This window comes from Polistes dominula, unplaced genomic scaffold (genome assembly GCF_049000335.1).
Source record: "Polistes dominula isolate Pdom_NZ unplaced genomic scaffold, Pdom_raw_medaka contig_25, whole genome shotgun sequence".
In the NCBI taxonomy this organism is placed as follows: domain Eukaryota; kingdom Metazoa; phylum Arthropoda; class Insecta; order Hymenoptera; family Vespidae; genus Polistes; species Polistes dominula.
Genome location: NW_028301094.1, coordinates 3,803,572 through 3,827,500, shown reverse-complemented (window position 1 = coordinate 3,827,500; position 23,929 = coordinate 3,803,572). Strand labels below are relative to the sequence as shown.

The window sequence follows — 23,929 nt, the reverse complement described above, 5'->3', positions numbered from 1 at the left end:
TCCCCACACGAAAATGTTGTCTCACCACCGCCTTCGCCACCTCCTCTGTCGCCGCCGCTGTTACCATTATTACCACCATCGTCATCACCGTCATTACCTTCCAACGTTTCTCCGCTCTCGTCACCTTCTTCCAAAGTCATTTGAAAATGTTTCTTATCCTGATCGTTTCCACCTTGCTGCTGCTGTTGCTGCTGTTGGTCGTCGGACGGCGGTGAGGGTGGAATCATCGACTGATACCAATCTCTATTTTCCTCCAATGTATCCAAAATTTCCTGAGCATCGGGATGCACCAAATCGGCCCAGGTTTCCCAAAGGGGATGCACGATGTAATCGATAAAGCCGACCTGCGACTTTTCGATAGTTGCGCTGTGCCTATCGCACATTGGACTGATGTCCATGTTCTGTTCACGTTCTCGGTCACCCTGAAGGAAGAACTCCTCCATCAACAGGCTCACCCATCGTCGATAGAGTGGCAATGGTTTAGTTGGATTAGATAGGTCAGCACAATGAACGAGATTTTCCAACACCTGTATGCGATCCGTATAATTGTCTAACAATAATACTCCAGAACCAGCGACTTTCTTCGTTTCCACCATCGTCTTCAAATCGGCCAACAGGGACATGTGTTTCGACATGTCAGTCGATAGGACCATGTCGATTACCATCTTCCTCAATGTTTGCCTTTGCTTTTTCGTCATGTTCACGAAGATGTCGCAACCTTCGTTCTGCAGAAGCTTGAATGCCACCGCAAGGTGGTGATTTTCTAATACGGATTCATCGTTGTACATCAGAGCGAGCTCAGAGCCTATAATTATTACAAAATACATTATTATTACGAACATAATTTAAATTGGTATCGATTATATGACATTTTTAATAACTCACTCGAATTGATAAGGAACTGATTCGTTAGCCCGGGATGATCCACGTCATGGATTGTGGCCGCAAACAAAGCCGCTGTAATCTCCAACGGCGTAAACACAGACTGTAAAATATTCATTAGAAAATTTATATGATTCTCTTCTTATATAATTTTTAATAGTTTTATTAATCGAAACATCGAATTAATTTTATTTACCTCGAGGGCAGGTGTGTTGAGTAGTGTGTGAGTGGATTGGGTCACATCGGCGGCATGAAGACTGTTGTGGAAGGGGTTATCCTTCACATAATGATCCTCAAGTGTCATCATGAAGGTAACGAAGATTTTCGGCGGTATTGCCAATGATTTCAATAAATCTCGACTTTGGAAGGCTGTATACGCGACGCAGGTGAGAGGTCGATTATTACTGAGCTCGCCTATCCTGAAGATATCGATACCCCACTTATCGATGTCCGACAATAACTGAAAATAATATTACAAAATATTTATTAAAAATATGTAACAGGAAAAATATATTTTAGATTATATATACTAAACATTATTATATACTAACATATTATATATTAAATAATTATATTTTGGAAAATATGAATTCATTTCTAAAATATAATAAGATTAGGATCGAAAAAAATATTAATAGGAATATGCATTTATGAATATAATGAATATAAGGAAATTGAAAGATATAAATAAATAAAATAAATAAAAAAATATAAAAATAAATAAATATAAAATATATATATTGATGTTTTTTTTCGGCGCGATTAATTTTTCCAGTATCTATTTTTATTCTCGTATAGTTCAACGAAGCGAACAAATGATAAGACGTTCGATCGATCCCAAGAGAGGCACACAACACCAAATAAAGTCATCGAGAAGAAGACTACACTGGTTTTGTTCGTACGAATCATTGTCAAGTGGGTGTTAATCCGATTTGTTTTCTCGCTTGGATAAATCGGACCAGTCCTTTTTTAAAAGAAAATAAAATCTGAACGTTACGCGATTCTTCTAAAAAGATCCTCTCCGCGTCATTATGGAAGGCGCATACTCGATTAGCATAACACATGCAAGGCTCGTTTCGTTCTCGATGTTGTAGAAACGTGAAACAAACATTATTTTCATCTTGAGAAAAAAAACGATCGGTCCTACTATGATGCCAACAAATTTACGAGATCATATACGTCGATTGACAATAAAATATTTATAAGATTTATAAAAGTATCGAAAGAAAGAAGTAGAAAGAAAAAATAAAAAAGAAATAATAAAACTAAAGAAACAATTGGAAAAAAGCAATGATTCATACGAATTACTTATTTTCATTTTTAATGTGTTTTTTTTCCTTTTTCGTATTTTTTGTTTTTTTTTTCGTTTTATGTGTAACTATTATATTTGGAGTTATCGGTTAGGCTTGCACGACCACGTTCCAAATGATTTTGCCAATTCATATCTATAACTAACCGCGACATGACCTATTGCGGGGCCAATGCAAACATTTCGTTTCTCTAAATTCCTATTATCGCATGTGCCGGCTGTCACGTACGTATTTTCTCACCTTTCCCCCTCTCCCCCCATAGTTAGACTGCTATCGAACTCGATACGCCTGCTATACTTTTATTACTTATATGACTAATGACAATAATTTTTACATTCTCTCTACCTAACATCTAAAGTATAGAAAACGTAGAAAAAATTTAATATGGGGGAAAATTTTGTTTCATAAAATTATTTTATCTAATTATCCTCGGCCGTGAAAGAAAACAAATAACAAAGAAAACTAAACAAAACAAAAGAAAAAAAGAAAAAAAGAAAACATACGATTTGCTAATCTCTCTAATCTGATAGACCTTGTCGCGTAGCACGCGATTCACCTTTCCCCTCTCCCCCAACCCTTTCCCCCTTCCCCGGACCTCTCTTTGTCGCGCTTGTAATTCTTTGGTAAAACGGAGGCACGTTGTAAATATTTGTACACACAAATCGCACGTGTCATTGTAATTTTCCAAACTGAATTTTCGTAATGCTACCTCCTACAGTCTTAAGCATTTCTCCATAGTCTTTTTAGCAAACACGCGAATAAACGAAATGACGATTTTCGAGAGAATAAAAGAGAAAGAAAGATATAAGAAAAGAAAAGTTGTTGTTTTTATTTTTGGAATAAGAAATAAACCAATCCGCGTAGCTGGCTCTATTCGAATTGAATTTGCTTGCGTCGAAATTCCCGGAAAAATCGTCGAGATCGAAAAATTATAAACGAAGTTAAACAAAAAAAAAAAACAAATAGAGGAATTAAGTTATACGCTATGATATTCCACTGCTATTGGAAACAAACGATCGTTTCTTTACGAGTATAACGAGTTTTATTTTTTCTTTATTTTTTTTTTTTTTTAAGATAATAATTAAAACTATTTTCTAGTAATCGTGAAAAGTATTTTCATTTTCTATGTATCAATACATATATATATATTTCTACGTAAAAATATTTCGAAATATTTCTGTATAAACGTTAATTGTAAAAATGTTTCAATTAATTAAAAACACAATAGTTAAAAATTTATTGTATATTCATGTTTAATATTATTGTATATTGAAGTTTTTTGTTTTTTGATAAAATCTATTGTTTTAGCCAATTAAAGTTGACTTCTCTTTAAGAGAATAAACGTCTATGCTTATTATAAATTCGCTCAATAGGATTAATATTAGATTAGTGAATACCAATGAAATATATATCTGAATGAATGAAAGCCGGACATGATTAGGGATTTACTACAATTGCGTGGGTTTTGAATGGATAACTTAATTCATAGAATGAATATAATAACTATATATGTCTTATATATATATAAATAGATATTTCTATTGAAAGTAAATGGAAGATAATTAATAATACGTCGTCCTACTTAAGATTTTAATAAATAGGAGAACAGTCGTATTATATGTAATTGAATTAACGTAAAATAATAAATTCGTAAAAAATAAAACGAAAAAATTACAAATTATAAATAAAACAATTAATAAATAAACAAACCTTGCCAAGTCCCTCCTCGTATGGGGTCTCCACTCCATAAGGAGGTACTCTTTCTCCCGTGAAGCTATTTGTGTGCGTAAGTGGCCTTTTAACGCCACTAATATGCGACATAGAAGCTGGACCCCTCTGTACTCTGTCTTTCTTTTTGGCAGCACGTGCGTCCACACTTCCGGCCGCTGCAACCGCATCTTCGATCCGCAAAGATGGCAAATCGAGTTCCTGCTGTTTGTCTAGAAAAATTTATTAAAATTATTTTCATGTCAATTTGTTAACATATATTTTATTACAAAAAGAAATGATTTTTGTTTGAGAAATTCACCATATTCATATTTATCTTCCTTATATATATAAAAATTCAGTGTCACATTGTTGATTTCCAATTAACTTTGAAACTACTGAACTGATCTTAATGAAATTGTTTTTATTTTGTGTAATTTTCTTAAACTTAGCATATAGGATAAGTTTTTATCGCGATTATTTCTATTTTTTATTGCTAATTTAAGGATGTATTATTTAGAGGTTATCTAGGTCTCTAGGTACTGTAAGTTTTCAATAAATAGCACTGTGTTACAGTTCAGTTATTTCGATATACACATCACACGTTTTTTCAGACTTACATATAACATAACTAACCTTGCTTTTTATATTTTTTCCTGTATTATTATTTTATGTATTCAATTCTAATTGTGATATTATTGTATGTGTTGTTATTTATATATTATATATTATATATATTAAAAATTTTCTGCTGTTTTATGCTTAATTTGAATTCCCAGAAAGTATTAGTGAATATTAATTGGATTGCATTAAATAGCTTACATTTATATGAAATTAATATTTTATAACAAAACTACAGCAACGCGTGGCAGGAGCATCCTAGTATATATATACAGTACTATATTTGTTAATTTATTTTTTAATGTAAGATACTTCAATTTAAAAAAAGAAAAAAAAATTACTTTAAGATTTCTCTCTCTCTTATTTTGTGGTCTTATCTTTGTTGTTGTTCTTATCGACTCTATCATACTTAAGTATACCTATCTATAAATAATAACGTCTTCTATCTGTCGTCTTAATTATATTTTTTCATTTCTACGATAACGGCCAAATTATGTGCGCAACAAAAGAAAAAAATTATCGTTTGCAATAAGATAAAAATATAGGAAATCAAGTAAAGCTCATTAGATCAATTATCTGGTTATACTTTTCAAATTGTGATGCAAAAAAAAAAGTAGATCTCGAAGTATTTGGATCGAGTGCGTAAGAGGAAGGAGATTATAATCGTGCATTGCTATATAAATCGCAATTTCAAGGGCTCTCAATGCGTCAAAAGAGTGAAAAAATGAAAGAAAAAGACAGAGAAAGAAAAAAAGAAAGAAATATAGATCGTTTGCTTTTGACGTCTTCGTTTAAACTCGGATTCCACGGCCTCGACTATCCCCACTTTCATCTCATTTTCTCTCTTATTCTCTCTCTTTCTTTTTCTCATTGTCAGTTCTATTAAAAGTAAAAGGAAAGAATGAGAAAACTGTATGTAAATTCATACATGATGATGATGATGATGATGATGATGATAATCGAATTTAGTTGGAAAAAAGATAAAACGAAAGATAGAACGTTTTTTATACAATTGAATAATAATTTAAAGAAATATTCTATTAGAAATACTTACCAAGGAAAGTGTTGCAGATATATTCAGATATTTGATTCCCGGATTTGGACGATTCCGAGAAATGAAGGAGTTCCTTGTTCAGCATTCTCTTGAACTATAATTAAAAAAAAAATAAGATTAAGTAATTGGTAATCGAGTATCTTTAAAAATATTGTATCATTTTGTAATCGTGTATAAAATTGTTTATTCTTAATTATAAGTGTTAACTTTTAATATAACAATTTTATTAAAATTTTAATATAAATTAATCTTTATTATTAAAGATTTCAGCTAATTTAAAACCATAATTTGATTTTACCTATTATCATATTAGAAAAGATTCTATCTCTTTAATAACGTACATTATTATAAAAAAAGAATATCATTGAAAAGAAAGAATAAAAAAGAAAAAAAAATTCCCTAAAAATGCTAAATTCGTTGACAGGAATGATTTAAGATACACAAAGTTATCTGAAAAATTTCAACGTTTCGTTTGCTAGGACCAAGAAACCAACTTCGGTTTAGTTTTCGATTGACAAAGAAGACGCAGAACATTATCTTGGTAAATTTACGATATTTACGTTGAAATCGCGTTGTTTTGCATTTCATATTTATACACCCGCACATGTATTATACGTATACAAAAAAAAAAGAAAAAAGAAATAAAAAAAAAAACAGATAAAGAAAAAGGAATCAACTAAAGTGTACGAAAGAATGTTTAAAAAAAAGAATAAAAATAGAAAGTATTTAATTCTTAAAGCCTAAAAGCTCCTTATCGAATTTCTTATCCGACCATCATCATTTTATTCTTTTAAACAAAATTCAAATTACATCGTTCATTATAAAATAAAATAAAAAATACGAATAAAATGTTTCTTTCGTACTCCTTTGGGAGTAACAACCTGTATTATCAAATCTGTTTAACACGCTTATTAATCCCTCGATCTTGTAATTAAATAATCTTTTTCATCTCACACCATATAATTAGAGAAATTAAATGAAATTTCTTTCTAAACGACAGATAAGGATATAAAAATGTTAATAATATTCGATTGTAATATTCTTATCAGTCTTTGCGATATTGATGAAAGCAAAAAGAAAAGAAGTATATAAGTAGACATGTGTATCGATGACAAGTACAATTTCCAAATTTGATATGCATCGTTACACGCGATGACGCAGGCAACACACAAAGTGAATTCGACCTACTTTCAGGATCAACTCTCTCATCTAAAACGATGATGAAGTATCGCGACAGTAGGTTTTCCAACTCGTCGTAAGTAAAGAAAATGCGGCCGTTGATAGAGAGAAAGGAAGAAGAGTCTGAGGAAGAAGCATCAATAGGTAAGTAGTAAATGGAACGTGTCACTTCCTACAAAATTTCTCAACTTTCCTTTTTCAAACAATGGAACATGAAAATATCGACAATACAATATGAGGAAAAAAAGGTTTACTGTAGTAGTTCAATTTTGTGTCATTTTTTTAAATATATATTCACTTTAAACGATTGTTTAAGTATTGACAAGGTTGATAAGGTCGGACACACATATGACTATAAATATCTGAGAAAATATAAGATGATAAGGGTATATTATCAAACGATCGATCTTTTTAAGACGATTACAGACGATATTGTGGACCGTAAACAATTGATAGGATTATTAACAAATATTGAGTAAAAGATACGTTCAAGTTTATGGTTTAAACATTGATTAACTATTTTGAGTTATTGCTTGAAGATACTATCAAAAAAAAAAGTGATGATACAAAAATGTACATTTTTTCTCTCTCTAAAGAAACAGGTTTGAAAGTCACGACATTTGTAGTTCCGTTAACCAATCAATGGAAATCGTAAAAACGTGATAAAAGAAAAAAGCAGCTAGATTAAAGATGAAAAAAGTTTATCGGTAGAAAAAAAAACACTTCTATATGTTTTAACATTACTTATTGAAATCATTTAAATAAATTACACTTTCAGATATCTTCGTTTACATACTTTAATGAGTAATAAGAAATCGTTATCAAAATAAAGTTAAATGAAAAAAAAAATATATATATCAAGAAATATCTATAACAGATAAATAAAACGAGATTCTTCGTAAGGTGTGTACTTGTGTGTGACAAACTGGAAATATCAAAACAATTTTCTAAGTACGATGAATAATATTCTAACGATCTCGCGATCGTTAATAATACAGGAAATTCTTAATTACATCAAGCATCAATGCTCAACCAATTGATGGTCTCATTATCAAGACGTCATCGTTCAACTACGAATCAAAGTCATATACCTGTTTACAATAAAAATCTGTAACATTAAAAATAATGGACAAAAAAGAGATGAATTCATAAATTATTAATATTTCAAATAGAAAAATAGGAAAAGCATCGTACCTCTATCAATATTATCATTTTCTTATCTTAATGAATTCGCATCAATATATTTTTCCTTAACAAGAAATTGTATATACGTTATTATGAATAACAATTAGAACAATAAGAATCGAGATGTTTGCGAAGATTAACGTTATAATTATAATCAAGTATTATATACATTTATATATATATCATATATGCATATGATGCAAGGAAACATGTAACTGTATCAAAATATTCACAGGCGTAAATGAATTTTAAATGCTGACCTTCGATTTGATCGTTGCACGAGACAAACGACGACGAGTCATCGTTCTCGAACGCTGACGCTTACAAACGTGCATAATGAATTTCCTTAGATAGTAAAGTAGCTTTGATTACACAAGTTGTATATTTCGTTATCGTTCACAGTATTCCGGGTCTTCGAAGTTCACCGATACCGTAATTATCTTTTCTCAAATGAGATTCACATAAGCGGGTATTTATGAAAATGTAAATCAAATCGAAGTAATTTAAAATTCATCATTGTCGAACATATATAAAAACATAAATCCTAGTAAATGTTTTTTTTCTTCGTTTATAAAAAAAAAAAGGAAATTAATTACATAAAGTGAGAATGAATAATGTATTTTCATTATTATTGAAATAAATTTAATATTGATACCATTACATAGAATCACTCATTAATTTTCTTCGTATATTTGAACGAATTAAAAGAAACAACAAGATAAAATGAAATATATTTGAAAATGAAAATTTATCGATTAGAATCGTCTAACAATTATCACGTTATAAATGCGATATTCTATCTTTATCACGATCAATATCGATTTTCGGTAACATCGATTTCAAAGAAATATATTTTTAATATCTGTTCGTGTTTATATTTAATAATTACATCAAAAAATGTAAGTATACTTCAAAAAACAACTTATTGATAAAATAATGATTATCTATATTATCAAAGATTAAATATCTTTTCTCTCGCTGTTGTTCTCAACGTATAAGAAAAAACGTACGAGAATAGAATTTTGTAAGGAACCAACTTCTGATTTTGTTGTTGTTGTTGTTGTTATTCTTTACGTTGATTTGAATAAGGGTTTAATCAAATGTTTGAACGTTTCCAACAACAATGAACATGCTAACTATTCGATGAAAATGGTTTACTTCAGTGAATCCCAAAAGCAACAGAATCGTTAAAGTCATCCAAAGCTCAACAATAATTCTCAAACAAACTTGATCTCTCTCTCTCTCTCTCTCTCTTTATCGCTTTTGATTTGCTTTTAGAATACAAACGATTGATCGATTTTGTCGAACGTGTTTAACTCGCAAAATCTAGTGAACTATCAAGTAAGGACGGCCTTCGGTAACTCAATACGATCGATAGCTTTCGAAATCGTGTGCGGTAAAACAACGTAAACGTATGAGAGAGAAAGAGAGAAAGGTAATAGTCACAACATATGGCCATGGCACTGAGATTTGTACGAGATTAACGATAAATTGTGCGTATTAGATAAGACAAACGATAGTATGTAAATACGGGCGTCTGTGATCGGTTCGACATTGAAAAAAAAATCGTTTTTGACCGATTGCGTTTATCTTTCAAACGAAAAGTGCATTGAACCGAAAATAATTAATCAAAATAAAGAAGAAAAAACAATGAAATATGACAGGGAAATCTATGATTTCTACAAAGAAGAAATGAAAAATAGAACGTTAGAATAAACATTATAATTATCTTAAATAGTTAGTAATTAATTTTATAAACCAGTCCCGATAATTATTATTTATATCGGTTGGATTTTTTTGATCTAGCGTAACAGCTTTGTGAAAATAAAACAAAATAAAATAAACAGGATAAGTTACCTGGACCGCAACGATACTGGCCATGGCTGTAAGATCTGCCAGAGTCCTAAGATAACGAAAATATCTTGCGGACTCGTTCACGTTGCCGGTCTCTAGTTCCCCCTTCGTTTCTTGTTGCACCATCGTTCCAAGAGTTGTTTCTTTTTTTGTAATCCCCGTTAGTTTTCTCTTTCGAAAGTCGATCACGGTAAAGAGATGAGACACGTTAACTGGACGGAATAAAAGGACGACGAACGTTCAGTGAAAATCTCAGGTAAGAAACTTTCACTTGAAATCGTTAAACGTTCAAAACTAAAGTTTAATCGTATATCTTCTTCTTCTTCTTTTTCTTCTTATTTTATTTAATGAAAATTGAATTCTTCGATCGTTTCTTCAAACTCACTTTGTGTCACTCTTGATCATCGAAGAAAACAAAACGAAAGAAAAATCTCACTTACTCGATTATGCATCCAATTTAATTGTTTATAGTTTTCTTTCATTAATGCACAATGCATTAAAGATAAATAATAAAAAAAAAAACAATCAGACTCACGATTGTAGAATAATAAAGAAAAAAATATAAATCATCACTGTTCTACTACAATAGTAACATGTACTCTTTTACATTGTCAAATCTGTTCGCGTATATTAAAAAGCGAAAGAACGAATAAAAACGAGAACGCGTGTGAACTGTACGAGCATCGAACGTGTTCTACGTGACTTCGAATGTTGCTGCGAGCTTTTTATCTCTTAACCAACACCCGTCTTCATCGTCGTCGTCCCCACCTTGCCCCTTCTCATTGGTTTAACTCAATCGTTCTTTCTCTTTCTTCCTAATATTACTTGTCTCTCTCGTACTCGCACCACACTAACTTTGCGAGGCTTACGTATATTACACGCAACGTGTATGTTAGTGGTAGGATACACGACGAACAACTTGAGAATAAAGAAGGGGAAAGAAATAAATTAAAAAAACCTATTACGAATAGGTGCAATAGAGAAAGGGGTGGGGTAGGAGCGGGTAGTAGTAATAGCAGCAGAGGAAAGAGGAAAGGAAAGGAAAATTCGAAAGTTTTAAGAATTTTTCCTAAATACACAATTCTTCTTTATATGAGTATCATAAATTCTGATAAGATCTTTTTCCCTTTTACCAAACATGAATGGGAGATACAACGTCATACGAAAAAAATTAATAATATTAGTTATTTTTTCTTTTTTTTACCTCAATTATCTTTCAATGTTTAGATTTTGTTTAATTAAGATTGAAAAATATATGACTTATCGTCTGCATAGTCGTTAAAAAAAGGGGAAGGGGAAATTACGAGAGTCGATGAATCCAAGAAGTCGTATCATATTTAATGCTTTTTCATTCAACAAAACGGCGCTTACGAATATTTATACTTACATACATACCGTAGTACGGTATGACGATGATATCGTTCGTTGCTCTTCCAGGAAAACGATCATTGATAGTTAAAAGCTTGTCTTTCGTCTGTTATAATTTAAACACGTAACAGGATTTAAAGGGAAACTTTAGAATTCTTTGGATAAGAGATTTGTGTACATTATAATCTACGTAGAGTTTCCTATGAATATCTCTCAAGTTCTATTTTAATGTGCGAAATATATTTGGTTTTAATATTAGACAAAGATTTATGATTGCAGATAGATAATTCTCAAATTTCATTATATTTCTATTTCGAATAATTTATGTATAAATTTATTTTCAATTTACGTTCAAAAGTTCGTCGAATCGGGAATAAATTTTATAGTTTGGTTAAATAACTTCCGAAAAGGTAAATAAAGTATTTTTTTTTTTTTTTTTTTTGAGAAAAAATTTATTTTTAAGTAGTCGCATTAATAGAAATAAATTTAGTGGTTTCGGTAAATATCTTCGAAAACGTAAATAAAATATATTTTTTTAAAACAAATTTATTTTTAAGTAGTCGCATTAATAGTAAAGTCATTAGCGACTATTTTCATTATAAATGTTTTGTTAACATAATTAAAATAAAGTATTAATTATTGTTTTATTTTTATTTTCTTTCTTTCTTTTCGGATATTGATTGTATCGTTAATTTTTAATAAAATAAATTTTTTAAAAAAAGAAACTTTCATTTATTATTGTTAACTTTTTTTCTTGCTCTATTAAAAAAATTCACTTTCAAAGTGTTTTATCTCGTGACTAGTTAGACTTTGGCTTTTTCCCAGACTCGTTTTACCTTATCTGTTTTATCTTTGGTCATCCCAAAAAGAAAGAAGGAAGGAGAAGCAAGGGATGAGACATCTTTCAAGAATAACTTGCATACGTTGAATCACGTAGGAGTATACAGTTTATAATTCGCAACTCACATCAGATTTTTCTGAATCAACCGCGTGGTTAGAAGGAAAATTAATATTTTCGAATATAATACTTTTCGTGAAATTTTCAAAATTCATATTAATTCAAAGTAATTCTGTAATTATTACTGTAGAAATCTTTTTAAATCTTTTATCTAATAAGTGTAACAATGACGAAGTCACAGTTCATAGTTTAGTGAATCAAACGTTTAATGTGTATTTGAAATATGTAATCATGAATACGTGACCTATCGCGCGTATGCAACGTATGTATTATCTCCATATATACATATACTGCTTACATATTAAACAGGAAGTTTGATTAGAAATAAATATTTTATTTTATTTTATTTTATGAGAATAATCTAATAATTGATATGTACAAATGTATTTTTAATTTGTATCAAATAATCATCTAAACGATAAATAATTTTTGAGAAAAATAATTTCAAGAAAAAAATAATCAATACGGAAAAAGAGATGAAGCATTATTTGTTGTTTAAATTTTCTTTTTTTTTTGTTTCTTCTTCTTATATGTATATGCATGCACGCATATATAGATGCCTGTTGTCACAACGAAGTGCATTATACGTTTTATGTTAAAAAACATAAACACAATTTTATTATCGCAATAAAACCAATCGTACAACTCTTTTTTTTCATACAGTCCTTACGACGTATTTATGATATTTATTTTACTCTTTTCTCTTTCTATTATATTTCTTTACTTTTTTATTTTTTTCTTCTTCTTTTTTTTTTTTTTTTTTAATGCTAGAAAGAATGGAAACATTTGTCAAAAAATTTTAATAGAGTTATTATATTTTTTGCTTTCTAATCTTGGTAAACAAAAGTTTCTAAGAAAAAGATGTGTTTGACGATGAATCTTTAAATTTGTTCAAAATGCTCGGAAAAGAGACTTAAGGGAATACCAACCAGGCGTATCCAGTCAAAAGATTGCGTGGGTGAATGACGATAGTGTCTATTCTCTATGTTATTGTTTCGTTGTTCTTTGACGAAGAAGGTTTCGAACTTGATATAAAAGAAATTAAAACTTTTCTTTAACTTCTTATTTCAAAGAATTCTCATTCGAGTTATCTAAAAGTAAAGAAAAACAAAAGAAAAGAAAAGCAAACAAAAAAAAAAGATAAAGAAAAATAAATAAATAAATTTCCCTAAAATCGTTTGCAAGTTTATTTGTCATCGAATTATCTTTCCTATTTTTCAAAGATACTTATATTAGTCGATTTACTTAGAAAACGAAGCAAACAGATTCTTTTTACGTTTTTTTTGTTTTTCTTTTTTATAAACTATACGAACGTTTCGTATTTTGTGTTGCCGAGAAATTTAATAAAGTATGTAAAGAACATGTGTATGTGTAGGAGAGAGAGAGAGAGTGAGAAATGAAAGCTGTTTTATTTATTTATAGAAGGTGGATAATTGCTAGCTTAGGTAAGAACAATAAAGCAGAAAGAAATGAAAAAAAAGAAACGTGGATACGATTTTTTAAAATATAAAAAATACCTCCAAGTTTTTTATCATCGCCATTTCTTCGGCGAATTTCCAATTAAAATCTTCAAAAGATATCCAAGATCGATCAATAAAATAAAGAATACGTTAATAATAATGTCTACACACTAAGAATTTCAAAAAAACTTCGTTGTTACGTTAGCGACAAATAATAACGAAATAATTCAATGAATGGGGGGAAAAAATGAAAAGAAACGATCAAGAGAAAGTGAAAGAGGCGAAAGAAAATTTGGTTTCTCAATATAGGTCAGTGAAAAATATTTTTCTGAGTAAAATCCATTATATAAAGTTACGATTTCGAAAGCTATGATTTTAAGATGAACATCTGTAAAAATAACATTCAATATTCGGAAACGTTGTGTAGTGTGGTAGTTTTCAAAGTCATATCTACTTTTAGTTAGCTTAAAACTTATCTTATGCGTTATATATAGTGGATCATAGAAGTACTCGTATCATTAATAGACATTTTAAACAATAGATATTTGCTTTAAATGTAATGTTTTAAAATTCTTGTATGAGGAAACATATCTTAATATTATTAAACTTGTAAATTGATACCAGATTATTTTATTGTAATAGAATTATAATTTTATATGAATTAAAAAGAAAAAAATTAATTTTACAAAAGTATAGTCCGATCTTTTCGAAAGCATTATAAAATGCAAAAAAGGTTTAACCTGAGTACTATTTAAAAGAATAATCATTGTATTTTTGTATATCGTGTACAGTTACAAATACTCATTCCTATCTTATTTTCTTTCTTTTTTTTCTTGATACTAAGGAAATAAGAGAGTTTAATTGTAAGTGTACGCTAAAGTTCTTTCGCAAGTAGGTAAATGTTGGCTCCCGCATTGAAGGCACATAAGTGGTACTTACTTTCTAAAAGCATTACATCTAATCATGGCTTGGAATAACCACGAGTAAACAAACAATGTGACCTAGCTTGGAAAATACGATCGATGCATTGGTAAAAAAGAAAAAAAAATTTATTGTCCTGCAACGGGTCATGGTGCGTGCGATTATCGATCGTTGTAAAAGTCGAATGCATGTGGGCTTGTCGGATGTATAAAACTGTGTATCTCTTTCTCTCTCTTTTTATTTTTATTTTTCTTTCTCTTTTTTATTTTCTCCTTTTTCTCTCGTTGCGTTTGTCTCTTGAAGAAGGTCGCAGGTACAACATACAGAACGTTACATTTTGGTCTATTTTTATTTAATAGGAATAGGAACACCTTTACCGTGTATGTATATAACACGATCTAAACTACGATGAAAATATTTCTGTTTCGTGCGTGAATTGTTATAATAGAAATTTGCATGATTACAATGTTCTCAGTTAGAACAAGCTGTACTATATCTAACTATTTCAGGGTTTACCTAGCTATTTTCTCGAAAGGAACTAGAACTCGTGGTCGATCGCGTTGAGACAAATTCAAGGCCAACTAATGCAGTCTCTTTATTCTTGTTATAAGATCGAAATTCTTAAGATAACCCACATTGGAGTACTCCGTGTTTAACTCACGTAAGAATATCTAACAAGTGTTTATTTAAGTGCTTCTGATTTTATTTTTCCATAAATCTTATGATAATTTATAAGTTGACTATGATTTATATCGTTCGTAAAAGAAAAGAAAAGAAGAATGAAAAAGAGAGAAATAGTAGATAAATCATTGAGTGGAGGATGGTTGTTCTTTCATCGATCGATTATTAATTATTTTCAAGTAAGTGCTGACTCGAGTAAGCACGTCTGAAGAAGTGATGTCTTCTACGAAGATAAATTCTAAGTTCAACGTACTCTCTTTCTTGTTGAGTAAAATACATAGAAATATATATAACCATTATCTATATACATACATAGATTCGGAGATAACTATTTTTAGGTGGGATCTTAAATTGAAATGGTGATCTTGGAATTATGAAACCAGGTCGAATGGAAATAAATCTTACTCTAGAAAATTAACAAATAAATTACCAATTTGACTAGTCTAGACGAAGAGATTGCGAATGTGCCTATTTTTTTTCTTTTTTTCATCCTGTATTTTATAACTAAACAAACTCATTGAATTTCATATTCGAAAAAGTATAATAAGAGAATAAATATAAACGTGATGTGTTCTTTTACGAAAAAAAAAACAAGTATTTCTTATGATAAACATTACGTAATTATATTTTGACAAAAATTATTTCCTTTTCGATAAGTTCTTTTTCTTTTTATAATCGATCACTCGTACCGTCACTATTTCTATATATTTTATAAATTTCTACTTGAGTAGTGAATAAAAGTTATATGTAGATAGGTCAAAAGAAAGAATAGAAGAGATAGGATACATTTCTGAAAAACTTTCAATCTGATTTGTTTGTTCAGTAAACAAGTTTATTCCTGGGGTTCGTAAATACTATCCTACTTTCTACTTTTCTTTTTCTTTTGTCTTTTTCGTCCCTTTTGGACTATAATCAATGATAATTATTTCATTGTACTTTTTTTTGTATTCGTATTTTTCTTGAGAAAAATTTTCCTCGTTTTTTGAACCGATTTATCACGACGGGAAAACCAACTTGGCTAGTCCTCATCTGTAATTCATTATCACAATGTAAATTACCTTTCTTCATTCTCTTCTTTCATTTACTAATAAGCAGTTCTTTAGTAACATCATTGACGTAACGAAATACAGTTAAAATATTAGATGAAGAAAAAGTAGAAAAAGAAAATGAGGAAGAAGAAGGAAAAGAAGAATAAGAATAAGAATGTTTGAAAAATCATTGCAATTACTCATATCAAGCTTGACAAACGTATGTCACTTCGATAAATTAATATTTTACTGTTATTATGAACAATTGTTAAATATCAATTTGTAATTAGCGAATCTGAATCAACAATTACTTAATTATTAGAACGCGAGTTACTTTTTTTTTGTTTTTTTTTCTTTTTCTTATTAATAAGTAATTTTTCATTTACGAATCATTAAATGTAAAGAAATGTAGTTAATTGGCATGCGGGTATATTTCGCCGTCAAGTTACGCGTGCAGCGGTCGTTTTTTCATGAATCGCGGGGGAATTTGGTGAACAATTTTTTGTATATTATTTTTTACGTCCTTGTCGAATTATATACTACATATGCATTGAAAACTGTATAATTTATCATATACATAACTAAGCGTTTTGTTCACTTCACTGTATTGTAATTAGACGTTATTCGCTATCCATCACAAATCTACTAAATATGTATTTTTACGTGACCCGCGCTCCAGTGATAGATTGTGAAAAACGTAAAAATACGTTGCCCGCATGCCAAGTGTTCAGAGAATTAAATGAAAAACTGTATGAGGAAACAGTGGTAGAGAAAAAATATGGAAAATCAGAATGATTGAAATATCATCGTATATTACTCATATCAACCTCGATAATAATTTTATCGTGATTCACTAATTTTTTGTTTACTAATAACCAGTTCTCGATTTAATTCATTTAATAAAATGTTATGAAATTAAGAGAATAGATGGATGGACAAGATAAAGAAACTGATGAAAAAGAAAAAGAATAAAGAAAAACTACAAATGATCGAAATACCATCAGGTGTTACTCATATCGACCTCGATAATTCTTTTTATTTTTTTATTTTTTTCATTCTCTTTGTTTTATTTATTAATAAGTAGTTCTAGAGTTACTTCATTGACGTAACGAAATATAAAGTTAAGAGAATATAAACGAAGAACACGAGATAAAGAAGTTGTAATCTCTAATAGAAAAAAAATAAAAAAAGAAGAAGAAGAAAAAGCAGAAGAAGTAGAAGTAGAAGTAGAAGAAGAAGAAGAAGAAGAAGAAGAAGAAGAAGAAGAAGAAGAAGAAGAAGAAAAAGAAGAATTAGAATGATCGGAATATCATCGCATATTATCATATCAACCTCGACGGCTGTTCACGCGACAAACGCGTGTCACTTCGACAAATCGTTATTATTACTTATTATGAACAATCACTGAAGACGAATCACGAGGCTTATAAATGTCGTCCTGTTAAATCTGTTAGTTCTCTCATGCGTGCCATGTCATTTGGCTTAGTTAAAGGCATCACTATGATCAATTTCTCTGTCATTTTATTTTCTCCTTTTTTTTTATCTTTCTCTGTCTTCGTCTCACTATAGGGTTCTATTAATAGAAAGCATATAGAGAAAATCATATTAAAATAATTGATTATTCTAATGGAGTAGTACATAATGGAGAAAACAGAGTAATAATAAATTCATTGGCTAGTATTAATAATAATAATAATAATAATAATAATAATAATAATAATAATAATAATAATAATAATAATAATAATGAAAAAAAGGTTCTAACATATATCCGAATATTATCTTTTATTCATATTTCAATTAATTTGATTCATACTTAATTCATCGTATTTTTAGATGATGGCCAAACCGAGTTCTGAATCAAAAATATATAGGGTAAAGTATCATAAATTAATCGAGTTTATGTATGTATATATGTATATGTATACGTGCATGTGATACTCTAACGAATCTCATTGTAAGTTTCAAAGATAAGACAAGATACACCAGACGTTACGATGCTATGGAATTATGGCTGTTTTATCATAATGGTGTCACGTAGTTGAGTATACTTTTGTAGGTTTATGTATGCTCGTCGAAAGTTATACATAGGTTTAGAGAGAGATAAAAGGAAAGAGAAAATAATGTTTATTATATGTACTGTGATATACCTGGTAAGCGAAAGGAAACTCTCAGATTTTGTTTAATTATATATAAATAAATTAAAATCTAAAGTTATTATTAAGTTAAGATTAGCACATAAAGAAGAACTTTATTTCATTTTGAAGATAGTTTGAGAAAGTATAAAAATTGTTTATAATATCTCATAAAAGACAATTTCGAAAAAAATTACCTGTTATGAGTACGAAGTTTTAATAGGTAGTTGAGAAGTATGCAAGATACGAGAAAATAAAGATAAATGAAAAGACAATGGAACTTTTTCTATGGGGAAAATAATCAAAAAAATATGAGTCTATCATTATTCGTCAAATCATCATTCATCTAACCGAATAGACATTTGGTCGGGGGTAATAAATCTTAACCAAGAATATGATCAAAAAACATAAACGACGAAAACAAAGTCATCTTACGCATCTTATTGTTAGATACGTTGATTATCGATTATTAATACGCTGCGGTATACGAATTAGATCGTAAAAACAATTTTTATGATCAGTATGATACAATGAGAGACCTTGATCGAACGCTTAATTCTTTCTCTTTCTTTCTTTTTCTCTCTTCGTTTTTTGTTTGTTTTTTTTTTATTCTATATTTTCTACGTGTTTTCTTTCCACAATAATAATTCTCATATACACATATGTAGTACAATATATAATACTTAATATATACATATGAACTCTTATTTATTCGTCGAGATTCTTTATTACATGACAAATATAAAAGTTCGTACACATTAAAAACCGATAAATAAATATAATTTCTCTCAAGATTATACATTCGAAATTGTGCAATCGTCAATAGAGAACAGTAGAATAATCAACGGGTACGAAATCATGCAAATTAATTTCCCATCGTGTGTGATTGAAAATGGAGAAGCCGGCAAATTCTTTAAATAAAAAACCGGAATTCTCTCGTACTTTTCAACGGTATTTAAGATAAAAAGAAAAGAAATAAAATAAGATAAAATAAAATAAGAGACAGGAAAAACATAAATCGAGTAGTAATGAACATTGGAATGTTATTAGTTCTGTCTTCTTTCTTTTCTTTTTTACGACTGATACGAATCACAATGATGCGATTTAATGATATTCATTCGTAAGTTTCAACTCTCTCTTTTTCTCTCTCTCTTCTTTTACAATATTTTTTTTTCAAATACGTGAAACATACAGACAAATTTAATATTATTACTTCTTTTTTAATCCTATGTTAGTTTTTTATTCTTTACTTTTATATTACACACCCGCACATATCTTACTCGCCATTATTATTTTGTTACTGTAATACTTCTGTAATACTTTTCCTTTTTATTTATATTTTATTTCTTTTAGTCTCTTTTTGTTTTCTTAAATTTACGGATTTGTTTTTACGAACGTTTTACCTTTCATCTAAGTGAATTTTATTAGAAAAGGAAAATTATGATATAATTTTATATTTCGGTGTGATAGTTTCAAGTGAGAACGCTTTTTAGCTTATCCTGATTAGGTATAGGAAAAAAAAATATTAGACGAAAACGACCTCGAGAATTAATGAATTTCTCGATTTAATCCTCGAGACTGTTACAACACGTGTAAATATGTACAGATGTTCTTCGTTTCAATCTTACGATTATTGTTGTTAGAAATTAATTGGCATAATAAATCATTATCTTATGGATCAATCCATCGATCTCGATATAATTATTTTCTTACATCTGATTCTATATAACATAACTGTATAATTCGATTTTTTTTTATTTATTTACATATTCTAGATAAATAAATAATCTTTATACCAATAATTATTAATTTCTTCGTACATTGTAAGTTTTTAATGTAAAATATAAAATGTCATATTATTATGTTAGTTTTATTTTATCATAGAGGATGGAAATATAAATGTCACTTTGTTTGTTCTCTCGTAAAAAAAAAAAAAAAAAAAACAAAACAAAAAGCAGCAAGAATTGTTTTCGAGCTTGCGTGCGGGTATTATGTGAGAGTGTGTGCATAACTCTGAGTGACTGGTTTTTCCAATACCGTGGTTACAATAACGAAAATAAAAAAAAAAATAAAAAAAAGAGACTATGAAAATCAAAATATAAGAGCAAATGCAGTCACACTGTAAAAACGTTGTTTACTATCAACGCTGCGATGATATGAGGATTAGACAGAAAAATTCAAATAAACGTTCAATAAAATGGACATCGAAATCTGTCCGTATCAACGGAATAAAAAAAAATGTAAATAAAAATAATAACTTCCCATCAAATATTTTGGTCGCTTTTATATCGCTAAAATATGGATTACAACGAAGCAATAGTTTATAACGCGATTCACCCTGTATATCGCACTTTCTTTTTTTTTCTATCTCTATGGTCTGTACAAGTCAAAGAGAGACATTGAGACTCGGTTGTTAATTAAAAAACAAGATATTATACACTTGACGTTGAGCTAATTAGTATATCACAATTTATCTTAGCGAACGAGTGTAACACATTATGATAAAGAAGAACGATTATTATGTCATGGTAAACAGTTATATATAACTGAACGTATTATTTTGTAGTGGTAAGAATTGAAAGATGGTTTGCTATGTGTTGTGATATACCCAGCAAAAAATAACCCTTTTCTTTCTCTTTCTCTCTCTCTTTTTCTCGTTTATATACATATAGTACGTAGGTGTTGAACGTCGTACTTGACCTATGCATACGTCGTGTATACTTAAAGCAAAGGTGAGGGCAATAAATCGAGCTACTATAAATGTAATCACAGTAATTTGTCTACCTGGTGAACGTACTTTGTTCCTATCTCTGTGCAAAGTCGTTTTTAAAAACGGCACATTTAAGTAACGTTTGCGTCATTAGTTTTTTGATTGGTTACACGGTTATTATTCTCTTATCTTACCTATTCCACGTGTGCTACTTCGCATTATTCTCTCATCTTACTTTATTTTGTTTCTTTTGTTCTTTTCTTTTTTTTGTTTACTCTCTCATTCTCTCTTTCTCTTATTTCATCGGTCTCTTTCACGGTAATTAACAACCTGCACGAAAATGATGTAATGACACGTGAAATCATAATTTGTATTGATAAAAATTAATTAGAAAGTTGCCGGTCGATTTAGTAGAATGCAACAACGTTCAATGGAAAATCGTTAAACGTGAGAATTCAAGCAGCTGGTAGAAAATACACGTGCCAAAAATGATTACGGAATTCGAGTCGAGTTAAATTCGACCTTGTAAGATGGATCGACGAAACTGCATCCGGCCACTTCGAGAAAAAAAAAATATATAGGTATATATATATTTTCCACGAAGTGATTTTTCAATTTCGGCGAATTATTTCTTTTGATTTATCAAAGCTTCTCTTTCTCATTCTCTTTCATCTATCTATCTTTATTTTTGATCGAAGATCGACATTGAGCACACACGTACAGTTTAATTCCGTGAAATTGTCGAATTCGATTCAATTCTCTCGTACACGATTATATTTCTTTTTTCTTGTTGTTATTATTATTCTACGTTTAACCAACGTATTTTAAGATAAAACCAAAAAGTAAAATTTTCTTAATCCCTCTGTTGTGTGTGTTTGTGTTTGTATTAAATAAAAAAAAAAAAAAAACTTTTTAGATAATGAAATATTTGCGTTGATCGTCAACGGCAAAAAAGAAACATTTTCATTATTCCTTGATAAAGTTACCTATTTTTTTCGGTTTTGCATTAGAATGAATCGTTGCAAACATATTGACCTACTTTTAACAACTACTTTTGACACCTATCCCTGTTTTTACAAAATTAACTCCACCGTGTTTAATTTCTTTCTTGATGATTTATAGAAAACACGATGACTACCACGTTATAGATTATTTTGCTTTCTTTATTGTAATTAACGATTCACGAGAAAATAAAAAAAAAGAGGAATAATTATTTTACTCGAATTCAAATAAATTCTTCATGAGATCTAGTCGTATAAATTAAAGAATTAATTATTAGTTTTAATTGTAATTAATATACACGCACACGCATTCCTTTCCATTCGCAGAGTTCTCTCTTATCTCCGACTGTGTGTACAATCATGATTAATATACGATCGTTCATAAATATAAGCAGATATCCTTTATTACTCTCTACTATTACACATCGTAACGAGCTCTAAATGATAACAGTTTGCCGCTAATCGTAGACACCTATTTCGTTGTATACTTTTCGTTTACTTGTTAGTTACTATGCAGTTAGTATTTGATAAAGGCTTTTGTTTAAATGTACGCACCACTCGGTCTGCGAAGAATCATTAATATATTATCATCATTTTCATTAACCAAACATAAGTTAGATACGTAGATACTTTTATCTATATTTGTTACAAACAACAATTACTTTTACTATTTTTTCACTAACAACAAATTTTTAAACGAGAATAATTCAATTCAATATTCTTATTGTATAATGTTTATTATATTATATAATTAAAAGATAAATTATAAACGGATAAATTAACAACTTTTTCTTTCTCTCTTCATTATTTTATCTTAAAAAAAAAGACAAACAAATTCTTATTTTGTAATAAGATTAACGTTAAAAAGTTATTATTTAGAATTATTATTAAGATATTTGGTCATCCAATGGTCACGAGAATTTTATCGTCGTAACTTTAAATCAATTATGTATGCTTATTTATACCGTAACCAGTCAAACGACCGAATTTTAACGTTTATATTACATTTTAATACAATGTAATATAAAATAACAATTATTGATGTGTGACTGGCTTGAATAATAATTGAAAAAAAGAAATTTTATATTTATAACTGTCATAAAGCTAAATGGAGAATTTAAATTTTAAATTAAGAACCGGTCATTTGACCTGTCGTAGGACATTTAGCATTAAACGATGCTACTTCATTGGTTACTGCATAATATGAAAACATTGTGGAAAGGATAAAACCATTAACATATTTCGTCCCACATGGGTATCATTTTTGGTATGAACCTAATTTCCTGGTCAAATGATCTTTTTGTCAGTTTTAAATAAAATACATAGGAAAACAATTGCATTAATGAAGTTATATGTTTGCAATACATTATATATATATATATATATATATATATATATATATATATATATATATATATATATATATATATATATATATAAATATATTTTATAATATGAACATTTTCTTTGATGAATAAATTAAATTGTCAGCTAGATAAAAAGAAAAAGTTATATAAAATATATAAATTACGTAAATGTTTTTATAAACTGTAATATACACAACTCGGTACCTGTCCGCGGTAAAACAAGTACAAGCCCTTGGAAAAATATTAATTAAATTTCGTTTTAACTGAGGTTATTATTATTATTATTATTATTATGAAGTTTGACGTAACAGAATAAACTGAATAAAAAACAATATTGCAATAAGTATAAGTCCGATGTGAAGAAAAGTTTGGAATACTTTGCGTTCTATGACCGTATATAATTATTTTCGATACAAACAGCATGATAATAATAAACAAATAACATTTGTTCAAAAACGACATGGGCATAGAATATATATTTAAAATAGTAATTATGCAATAAATATTA

The 23,929-nt window shown here is 29.1% G+C and overlaps 1 protein-coding gene across 17 annotated transcripts in view; it reads right to left on the bottom strand.

The window, feature by feature from the left end:
• dnc (phosphodiesterase dunce) overlaps nucleotides 1-23,929 on the bottom strand; it is a 202,911-nt gene that overhangs the window by 917 nt on the left and 178,065 nt on the right. For 16 of the 17 annotated variants that reach the window (XM_015315611.2, XM_015315615.2, XM_089176452.1 and 13 more), the window contains 5 exons: nucleotides 5,575-5,668; nucleotides 3,903-4,132; nucleotides 1,079-1,342; nucleotides 886-985; nucleotides 1-805 (listed from right to left, as the gene is read on the bottom strand). The exon at nucleotides 1-805 is cut by the window's left edge and continues 917 nt beyond it. In XM_015315611.2, the coding sequence (XP_015171097.1) occupies nucleotides 1-805; nucleotides 886-985; nucleotides 1,079-1,342; nucleotides 3,903-4,132; nucleotides 5,575-5,668 (1,493 nt within the window). Of the gene's footprint in view, nucleotides 806-885; nucleotides 986-1,078; nucleotides 1,343-3,902; nucleotides 4,133-5,574; nucleotides 5,669-9,795; nucleotides 10,089-23,929 lie in introns of those variants that run through there. The other variant, XM_015315620.2, reaches the window with a different exon arrangement.